The sequence below is a fragment of the Oreochromis niloticus genome, linkage group LG3 (genome assembly GCF_001858045.2).
Source record: "Oreochromis niloticus isolate F11D_XX linkage group LG3, O_niloticus_UMD_NMBU, whole genome shotgun sequence".
Taxonomy (NCBI): Eukaryota; Metazoa; Chordata; class Actinopteri; order Cichliformes; family Cichlidae; genus Oreochromis; species Oreochromis niloticus.
In genome coordinates, this window is record NC_031967.2 from 53639573 (window position 1) to 53651156 (window position 11584).

The window sequence follows — 11584 nt, forward strand, 5'->3', positions numbered from 1 at the left end:
TTCTGAAGGACAAGCTGGAGAACTCAGGAGTGGACCATCACCTCACTACCTGGATTTTGGACTACCTCACCAACTGACCACAGTATGTGAGACCGCAGGCACAAACATCCTCCACTGCAACCACTGAACATCCAAGGTATGGACATTGAGGCTGTGGACAGCTACAGGTACCTTGGTGTTCATCTGAACAACAAACTGGACTGGACTCATAATTCAGACTACCTCTACAAGAAAGGTCTGAGTAGGCTGTACCTGCTGTGGAGACTAAGGTTTTCTGGGGTGGAAGGCCCACTCCTGAAGACCTTTTATGACTCTGTGGTGGCCTCAGCCATCTTTTATGGTGTGGTCTGCTGGGGTGGCAACATATCTGCCGGGGATAGGAAGAGACTGAACAGGCTGATCCGAAGGGCCAGCTCTGCTCTAGGATGCCCTCTGGACCCAGTGGAGGTGGTGAGTGACAGGAGAATGGTGGCTAAGCTGTCATCCCTGTTGGACAACATCTCCCACCCCATGCAGGAAACTCTAACAGCACTGAGCAGCTCCTTCAGTAGCAGGCTGCGGCACCACGGTGGAGAGATTTTGCAGGTCTTTCCTCCCCACTTCTGTCAGACTCCACAACAAAGACTTCAACCGATTAAACACACACAAACCCACACATGTGCAATAAGACTAAGTGCAATACTCTTTTCTGACAAAGTTGTATTTTTACTCAGTTCTATAAAGCATTTGTATTCTATTTTATCCTATTGTATATTTTATTCTATTTTATTCTACTGTATATAGTATTTTATTTTATTCTATTCTGTACAGTTTTGTACAGTATTTTATTCTTATTGTATTCTAATTTTTGGTATATAACTTTTGCACTGTCCACTTCCTGCTGTGACAAAACAAATTTCCCACATGTGGACTAATAAAGGTTATCTTATCTTATCTTAAACATTGGAAATTCTACAATTCTGTTATTAATTTTAAAATTGTTTTTATCACAAAATGTTTGAATTTTATTTCTGATTGTACTTATGTTTTCCTCTTATAGAGCTGCTGACGTAGGTGTGACACCAAGATGGATGATGCAGACAAGATCGTGAATAAAATCTTCTCATGGATGGATCTACAAAAGGACAGTATAGACAAGTTGAACGAGCTAGCCACTCAGTTGGAGGAACAGCAGAAGACTATCAATGTCACTAAAGTTGTCGGGAGCTCAGTGTCTGTGGGTGGTGCAGCTGCCATGACAGTAGCAGGTGTAGTAAGTGTTTTAACAGGAGGACTGTCGATACCTTTGTTAGCTGGAACAGGAGTAGTGGCATCAGGTCTCGGTTTGGCTACTAGTGTGGGTTCTGATGTTGTTGGTGCTGTCTTATCAAGTAGGACTATGGAAGAGGCCACAAATATTTCAAAAAGCCTTGATGCTCTTACAGCAGAAATCACAGCACTCATGGAGTCCCTCTTAACAAAAACAACAGGCAGACAGCAACGGGGTAAAAATGTTTCTCCAGAAGAATATGTGAAGGAGGCGATCCTGAGAGCAATGGCCAAACGCAAGGGTTTGATATTAAATGAGAAGGACAGTTTAATCAAGCTGTTATCTCAGCTGCCACTTGAGAAGATCTTTAAGAACGACGTAGAATCAGACCTCCTCAAAAAGTCAACAACGGAGGTGCCACTGCTTTCAGACTTTGTTACAGGGTTGGTCTCAGAAAAACTCATGAAATATAGGGTCAGCAAAGCCAATTCCCTGGGTTTAAAGGCATCGACTACAGCAGTTGGAAAAGTGAGTATCAGACAGCCATTACAATGGGCGGGGTTAAGAAATACTCTAGAACCACTAATCACAGCACTAAACAACATACTCAGATTCGAACTAATATTTCAATATAAAATAATCTCAGTGCTGTAAATCCTGGAGCTCTTATTCTTAAATGCTCACTTTCAGATTGGCACAGGGGCAGTAGGGCTTCTGTTTTCGGTTCCAGAGCTCATCGAAAACTGTAAAAATCTGAACAGCCATGAGACAGAAGACAGTCGGTACCTGAGAGAGAAGGCTGGAGCAATACAAGAAGCTTACGGAGCCATGAAATCAGAGCTGGATGAAATTGAGTGAGTAAAATGAGAAAAATAAATTATTTCATAGAGGGTGAAAGGCTGTTCTGGAAATATTGTTAGAGGCAAATCAAGGTGCAAGATGGGATCTGAACTGCCCAGCACCGTAAATACACTGAAACAAAAACCATGCTAGTGCATCAGTAAATGTCAAATCCATTCAATTTTTTTATACAGCACTATATCACAGCAACAGTCACCTCAACGCACTTTATATTGTAAGGTAGACCCTACAATAATACATACAGAGAAAAACCCAACAATCATATGACCCCCTATGAGCAAGCACTTTGCTGACAGTGGGAAGGAAAAGCTCACTTTTAACAAAAAGAAACCTCCGGCAGAACCTGGCTCAGGGAGGGGCGGGGCCATCTGCTGCGACCGGTTGGGGTGAGAGAAGGAAGACAGGACAAAAGACATGCTGTGGAAGAGAGACAGAGATTAATAACAAGTATGATTCAATGCAGAGAGGTCTATTAACACTTAGTGAGAGAGAAAGGTGACTGAAGAAGAAACACAATGCATCATGGGAATCCCCCAGCAGCTTACGTGTATTGCAGCATAACTAAGGGAGGATTCAGGATCACCTGATCCAGCCCTTAACTATATACTTTGGCAAAAAGGAAAGTTTTAAGCCTAATCTTAAAAGTAGAGATAGTGTCTGTCTCCTGAATCCAAACTGGAAGCTGGTTCCATCGAAGAGGAGCCTGAAAACTGAAGGCTCTCCCTCCCATTCTACTTTTAAATACTCTAGGAACAACAAGTAAGATTGCAATGCGAGCGCAAAGTGCTCAAATGGGGTGATATGGTACTATTAGGTCATTAAGATAAGATGGGGCCTGCGCTGTCACTTGGTGTTTGCTCTCTCTACGGTAGAGTATCATTTCCTGTTTCTATTCCAACACATAGTGGTGTTTTTGTGTAGCTCATCTGTGTAGCAATTTAATTAAAAACATATAGATAGCTAGTGTAATCTTCAGGCTTTTCATCCGAACCACACTCACTGTGTACTCACTCCCTAACTTATAGCCAAAGTATTCACTCACTCTGTTTTTAGGGTTTTGCTAGCTTAGCTTACCTCGTAGCCAACTCACTAGCAGCATGGCCTCTTCACCTGTCCCTCCTGCACTTTCCTGCTCATTGTGTCAGATGTTTAGTTACTCCTCAGTCTCCTTTAGCAGTAATGACACTTGTAATAAATGGCTACTGTAGCTGGTGCAGCCAAAGGTAGGATAAGCTCTGCTAGCTGTCGCCCGGCAGACTGGTCCGGAGCAGCCAGGGAAACGGCCCAGCCAACACACACATGTGAGGCCAAAATGGGGAGTAACAGGGCTAATATTTCGGTCCTACTTTGGAAACCCAACTGGGGCCGAGCTAATTTTGTCCTCAGTTTCCATGGTGGCCCCAAATGTGTTTGCCTAGGTGGGTTTATGATGGGCCCCAAATCAGGCCCAGCCAACAAACAGGGGGCACAGATGAGTCAGAAGTGCCGTCCCCTTAGTCTTCCAGGGGGGTGTACAAGCTGTCTTGGAATTGGTTGTGAAATTACAGGTGAAGGAGTTCAGGGTGGTGGTGGCTGAACAAATGGAGGAGTGATTTTCAGGTGTGGGGAGTTTCACTTGAATGTCTATTCTACATTGCTGATGGTGGTGAGGTCTCTGGCTGTTCTGCAGTATTGTCCCAATCCTGATCAGAGCTCGACTGGATCAGTGGCCTTCAAATGAATCAAAAAAGTAATAAAAAAAAAAAAAACGAAAAACAACACATGATTTAGGTAGTGCTTAGTGCTACAAGCCAAAACATTAATGTAAAGGCCTGCATCAAAAAGACTCAAAAAAACAGATTTTCAAAAGTCAAAAAGTTACATAGTGCTTTTTTAAGATCATATCTGAATCTGGTGAGCAACAATGGTCTGGTAAACATACTGTCATTTTGTTTTTTGTTTCTTATAATTTCCATAATAAACTGTTAATATTTAGGTGTTTATAAGAAACATAATTACCTCCTTTTAAGCTTCCCTTTTCCCAATCTGCTTCCAGAATCAGACTCAGTCTGCAAATAAGATGTTGCTTCCGACCTCCGCAGTTTCACCCTGGTATATTCATAGGAAATGTTTGAAATACACACATGAACACATTGTTGTTAGTGGAATTACAGCTAAACTTCTCTTTCGGTTTTTAATGAGAGAATATTTGGTAGCAATATACAATTATGCCCTTTACCAGCTTTGCCCAAGATGTGAACTCTGTACTGTGGCCAGTTTGCATCTCGAGTAACTCCATCCTTTCAGTGGCGTGTCTAGAAAATTTTTGTTGGGGGGGCCAGGTAGGGGCACAGATTTGGAGAAGGGTGGCAGATGTAATTGGCAGATAATGTTAAAAAAATTCTACCAATAGTTAACCATCATTCAATAACCCTGTAAACCTAATAACTGAATTTGCTTTTGACTCTTATTAGAATGAGGTTTTAACCACTACGGTGCAAAGTTTTTAGATACTGCGTTGATGAAGTACAAGAGATACAATCAGTGCTTTGTCAGTGTTTACGCAGCGTTCAAGGACAGCAATATTTACATAGTATTTTTACTGACACATAGTGCACATATGTTTTGGGCAAAAACATTTTTGAATATTAAAATACAAACATTTTTAACATACAATTGGCAAATTAGCCAATGCAAAACTTTATCTGCCTATAAAAAAAAGAAGATAATCTTCTTACAAACTGGTGTTTGATTTTGAAACAGGAAAAAAGTGGGGAAACAACTGAAAAGACTAACATTTGAATGAAACCTGAAAGCAAGTAAATATTTTCTATGCTGCCTTATGGTAAACTTTGGTAATATTGATGTATAAAGAACAACACTGGCTGATGATGAAATACAGTCAGCTGGCATGGTGACACTGCCAGTATTAACCTGCAGGGCTGGACTGGGACAAAAAATTGGGCATTTTGACCAGAGACCGGCCCACCAGGTATTAAAGCCATAAAGCCTTTGAATGAAAACAAACGCTGTTGTGACAGTGATGTACACTGTCTTGTTGGTATATGTATGATTTCTATCAATTTTACGTCAGATAAAAACTTTGTTCGCAAGATTCAGATAATCATTTAATAAAAGCTAGATATTTTAAATGAGAATAAGTAAGAAAAGTATTTCTTTGTGCCCCCCTTTCCCTGTTAATGCCCTACCTGGCCCCCTGGCATAACTTTGCTAGATCCGCCCCTGCACAGTTACCAGCTGTCAGCTACTTAGAAAAGGATCCTGGTGTTATTTGTCTCTCAGAAACAGTTCATAACTTCCCTTCAACTCATTCATGTCACCTAAAAGGTAAACCTGTTTCTCCATCACCTGTTCAGCTCTGATGATTCAGTAAGGACATCTCCTGGTTTCATCTGCATGTTTCCCTCTCACCACATATCCAAACCGACATCATGACCAGCAGCTTTTACAGCTGTGGCTCCAGCAAACATCAGCTGATACTAGAAATTAATATTAAATAAATTCTAACAACAGCTGATCAAGCTTAAACGTGCTGCTGTTGTTTAGCGCGACATCCGCTGGTTTCCTCTTTCTGGTGCAAAGTGGGCGATAAACAAACGAGAGAAAAGCCGATCAGCTGATCATTGATCAGTTTTATGATTGAAGTAGCAACAGGAGAGGGAGGGGGAGAGAATGAGAGAAGAAGAGGCAGCTGACAGCGTAAACACAGAATAACTCCAGCTTTGTGTCTTTTTCATTCTAGCTTAAGTTCGGGACAAACTGCGTCTCTTCTCAACTCAATACGAAACCTGTAATATTTTCTCTGAATGAGGGACCATTCCATTTTTAAGGAGCCGTTGGCAACTCTACAAACTAACCTTATGAATAAAATAAAGTTCACCATCAGTAACATCATAGCACCCACCCAGCTGTATAGAAACTTTCGTCAGCACAACGAAAATAAACTCCACCTAAACTTGGTTTATATCTGACCCAGATAGACTGCAGGTCATAACTTCTTACCTGAAGTTCAGTTCACCTGACACTCGGACCAGCAGCCGCCTCGGGTCTCTCCTCCTCCTGCCTACCCTTCCCTCATCCACCTGCTAGCCGCCGTGGAAGCATTTTATTCCGCCATGCTCGATGGCCAGTCCAGCTATGTTAAACTGTTAATCTTTCGCCGAAAAACTGTTTTCTGTGGTGCTGTCTTTCGTGCTTGGCTCTCCTACCTTTGCTAACATGATGCTCATAGCGCAGAAGCCGATGCTGCATTCATGTACACTCGGAAGTCTGAGCTTCACTGTGAAAACATAATCGTACATTTGATATTTCATTCGATTTAATTGTTTTGGCTTCGGGGTGGCACCTGGGGTGGCCAGTCTGGTTGGGGGGGTGGCCTGTGCCCCAGGCCACCCCGCTGGACACGCCACAGCATCCTTTACAGCCTTATTGATATTGACTGTCCAAGAATCTTCCGCCAGTCCTGTAAACCACTTGCAAAGAATTATGGATACACCTCCACCATCCAGAAAATCAACAACTGTGAATCATAGCATGCTGGGGGTAAAGCAAAAAGAAGCCAACTAATACAGCAGCGCCAGTGCCATATATCCAGACTTCAGGGGCCAAATCACCATTTTCTGTTTTAATTCATGAACAAATACAACATGTATTTAAATAAATTTGAAACAAAGTAAATCCCAAGGCATGTTGAGTCCAATGGATAGCTGAAAAAGGCATTACATTTTTCAAAGACCCGACACAGTGTTTTGACAACTTGGCAATCCGGTAAAATGTATGTCACAAAAACAATTTTATCTCCCATGGAGCAAGAAACAAAACGTCTGTCCATCAGTGTATTTTTTGAACTGCTTACAAGTTCCAAGATCACTTGTTATTGGTCCAAAGATATGAGGCAGTTTAAGACGAGAGGGAACAGACATCTTCTCTTTTCTTTTTTTCCCAAACACTTTGCCTCTCATAGATACACTTGAGAATTGGTTCCACAGGTTTCTGAGGCCTTAGCACAATCTTTTTCAGTTTACCCATGAAGGTTTCAAATGTTTAAAGAATGTGTGTTACAGCCAAAAAGATGCCAACAAACAAGACCATAAATCAAACCAAAATCTTTCACAAACTGCTTCAGAACATCCTCTGCATAATCACAGTTATCAATACACAAAACAGGACTTAGAAGAATTCTCATAGATAGAGATAAAAGTTTAAAGTATCTATACATCTGGTTTGGTACATTATTAAGTAGAACAACTGCGCCTGTGTAAAGCAAAAACTGTGTCAATTCAGTTGCTTTCCACATGCTAATTTCAAGGAGAGACCTTGGTTTCTTTGCAAAACTTCCTGGCAAATATTGCCTGACAGAAAACATGAATGCTGAAATCACAGTTAGAATTTTCATAGACTGTCTGCATTTTCAGGGACTTTTTAACCAAAGATAAATAAGCTTGTGATTACCCAAGACAGACAAGTTTCAAGGTTCAGCACAAAACCTGAGACTAACGCCACACCCAGCTCATTCAAAGGTGATACCCCAACCTGGTGTTCTTTGTAGGCCAAACTGCACTTACTCCAGGCAGTACCAAATCAAAAAAAAAAAAAAAAAAACAGCAAACAACTCATGATTTGAGGAAACTGCAAACCCTCCTGGCCAATAATCACACAAGCTGTGGGGAGCAAAGGCCGACAAAGTAGCAGGCACAAAATTCAGAGAAATCCAAGACATAATAAAACTAATTAAATAAAAGTGTCAATGCACAAATCAGGCATCAGTGAACACTTAAAGAGCACAGATCTTTAGAACCACAGCCAAATAAAAATGTATTTTCTTTTTTAAAAGTAGATGTGTAGATTCTAGTTAAATGTATTTTACAAAAAAGAATTCTGACAAAATAACATTAACACAGGTTAAAAACAGAGGGCCACAGCAATCACGGTAAGAGCAGTTGGCACTGAGGCCCTGACAAGAGCATTCAGTTTCCCATAAATAATCTCTCTCCTTCATGTCGGGAGCTCGCACAGCAGTCAGAGGCGGATTTTACAGTCAGCACACTATTTCTGATGAAGTTTTCTGTAAAAAAAAAATGAATAAATAAAAAAGTTATCTGCAAAAAAACACTAAAGTCTGTAACAAAAACCAGACAAGAACAGGTATATTTTATTTGCTTTTCTGGGAGAATAACAACGATGAGAAGAAAAATGATGATGATCTTCTGTCTTCTTCAGAAATAGTGTGCCCACTGACCTTCCTCTCTGACTGCTGTGTGCGCTCCCAATCAAAATCAAATCAAATAACTCTTTTAGTGTCACGTTGCATTACTGATACATTCGTACAGCACATGTGGGTGAAATTCTTGTGTGCAAGCTTTCGAGCAATATTGTGTACAAATGTAAGAAGCATAAAAAATAAAATATAAAAAATAAGGAATATAAAAATAGAAATGTGTGTGTTGAATGTATATATATATATATATATATATATGTATATATATATATATATATATACATATATATACATATATATATATATATATATATATATACATATATACATATATATAACATATACAGAAGCTCCCGACACAGGTGGAAAAGAAGAACTATTTCTTGCTCGAGGCCGTTTTTATATACCCCTACCCTCACTGAGCTGTGAGATGGCATAAAAAAATAGGTTTCAACTCAAGAAGCTAACATGCAGCTATATTTCTCTTAAAAATTTAGAACCCGGTCAAAATTTGGACTAGCTTAGCATCGCTTTAGTTCAAGGAAAGTTCATCAGGACTTGACTAACAACATACATTACATTACAGCATCATAACTTTGTAAACATTTTATTCATACTTAGGGATTTTCAATTCAATTATATTTTAATTATACAGCGCCAAATCACAACAAGTCGCCTCAAGGCACTTGTTGAAAGGTAGACCCTACAATAATTTAGGATTGAAATTAAGTCAGAAAGTTAAAAAATCAGTGACAGCACTTTCAGAAAGACATCTATACATTTTGATAGAAGCCAATTGAGTCTAATAACAGATAAAATGCTGTGTTGAGGCTGTCATTTTTAGCATCTACGCGGATGTTAAAATCACCCACAATAATGATTTTAGGGATGGGAATTGATAAAAATGTAGTGATTCTGAATACATTATCAATATCACGTAACAATTTGATTCCTTGTTGATTCTCATTGGGTTCACACTAAGCAGCATATCGAAGACTTTACATTCATGCAAATTGCATGCTGAGTGGCCAAATGTGTGTGCATGTTGGACATAGTTCTCCATGTAGGACAGTGATCATTGTTGGGGGTTGTTACTCAAAAAAAGTAATCACACATAGTATTACACATATTACACAGAACACTTTAAAAAAAAAGTATTGCTGTACGTTACTTAATTACTCCCAGGAGAAGGTAATTTATTATACTACTCATTATGTTACTTTCGGGTTTTTCCGTAAAATGACCTGAAACACATTGTTGCATAGCTACCATTTATTAATATAAACCTATTGCACTCTCATCTTTTTGTGCAATGCAAAATATGTTATGTCTATATCCATGCTGTAGACTGTGCCACTATATGACATATTAGATGCACAGGATTCTTAAGGGTGTGGTCTTATTATGCTGTATCCTAACTTCCCCTTCATTTACTACTATTTAATACTATTTGTTAGCATTCAAACTGTGAAAAGTGAAACTGAGTATCAACACAATAAGATGTGACAAGTTATCAACAAACAAAACAAATCAATTAAATTCTTAATAAAACTGATGTCAATACAAATATACATAGCTTGAATTAGCTTGTATTACTAACATTTTCTTAATGTTTGAAGCTAATTTTAATCTTAGACAAAGGCAAAGCTCACTTCTTCTTTTTTTCTTTATCCTGAGCCCTACCACCTTCAGTTGCAGTGACTGTCAACATATTTATCTAGTTTTGTTCTGATTCTGGGATATACATTCTGATATGTATATCAATTTACTCTAAAGGACAGGGTCACAGAGGTAAGGTATTAACAGTTAATGTCAAACATTGCCTCACAGTGAATTTCATACCTTTATGTTTTTCTTTCAGGGCAACGTGTGCGAGGTTAGCTGACACGAAGTGGAAGAAGTACAGAAAGAGAAGCTGTTTGTGTTCATGTGCTTCTTCATCACCATGATATAACCAAGGAGGGATCACTGAATCATTTCTCATGTATGAAAATATGAATGAAAATATGAATAATATTAAGCATCTATGAGCAAGTGTTCTATAGCCAGTGTATTAAACATCTGTCTTTCTTTCATTTTGACCCCAATATAAATAAATCTTTAAAGAAAGTGCTGTGAATGATGAGCTGCCAAGTTAGTTAGAAATATATTGTAGTATAAGCTCAAGTTATTCACATCCAGATATTTACATATCACTACCTATGATCCATGACTTGCTCCTACATAATGTTTAATGTGTAATCAAAATAAATATCTAATTTTCTTAGCTGATGACACAATTAGACATTATCAGTATATTTAAATGGACTGATTCTTATACAGTGCTTCTCTACTCGCTCTCTCCCTATGCTTAAGTGCTTATTAATAGACATTCATACAGCTAGCCAGCCAGAATGAAGCTTCAACCTTTAGCTAGCACAATGTGTCACATAGTATCATGATGCAGTATGCGTTACTCTAAAGTTGTAAATGTTGCTGAAAAATTATGCTTATTTTCACAAAATAATGCTGGCATGGGGAACTTTTTTAGTGTGGATGATTTTTGCAGATACAGCAACAACTTATAATTGTTTAAGTAACAACTTAAATATATGTATAAGTGCTTAAAGTACATAGTAAACTTGTGATCAAAAAAGCCTGCAGTCTGCACTTGTTTTTGCTTCTTAAAGTACATTTAAAAAAAAGAAAACAAAATGAATATATATGAAATACACATATCCAAATATCTGGGCTCCACACAGTGTCGAAACTGAGCGTCCCATCCAAAAATAAAGGTGTATTTTTGTTCTTTAAATTCTTTGCCTGGAGTAAGTATTTTGGATCGATATATTCCACTTAAATTATGACCTCATGTGATGCACGAATTCACAATCTACTTTTGTAATTATATTTCAAGTATTTAAAAATAACAGGAAAATTCAGGAAAATTTCATAGGAGAAAAAATCTGTTTTACACTGTATCCAGAACCTGATCAAACAGGATACCACAATCTCCCCTTTAACTCTCTTCAAGATTTCATTACTCATTAACTGAAGGCACTGAAACACATTCCGGTTTGTTCTGTTAACACCTGCACTTAGTCACAAGTGAAAACGAGAGCTATTACTAGAATAATACAATCTGACTGTATTACAATCCAATATTTTCTATACAGTTTGTGTTTTTATTAACAAATCTGAAACAAACAAATTCCCTAAAATCTGTTATTTCTGTCACGGTCCTGAGTGGATGACCCAGTGTTTTTGCTTTTGTACCT

General features: G+C 38.6%; 1 protein-coding gene across 1 annotated transcript; it reads left to right on the forward strand.

Annotated features, from left to right (window-relative positions):
- The first annotated feature begins 507 nt into the window (after nt 1–507).
- On the forward strand, nt 508–10848 carry LOC102080014 (uncharacterized). The gene is made up of 4 exons (XM_019356991.2): nt 508–585; nt 1040–1777; nt 1940–2103; nt 10189–10848. Exons 2-4 carry the CDS (start codon nt 1067–1069, stop codon nt 10274–10276), a joined length of 963 nt encoding a protein of 320 aa, XP_019212536.1. The 5' UTR covers nt 508–585; nt 1040–1066; the 3' UTR covers nt 10277–10848.
- The last annotated feature ends 736 nt before the right edge of the window (nt 10849–11584 follow it).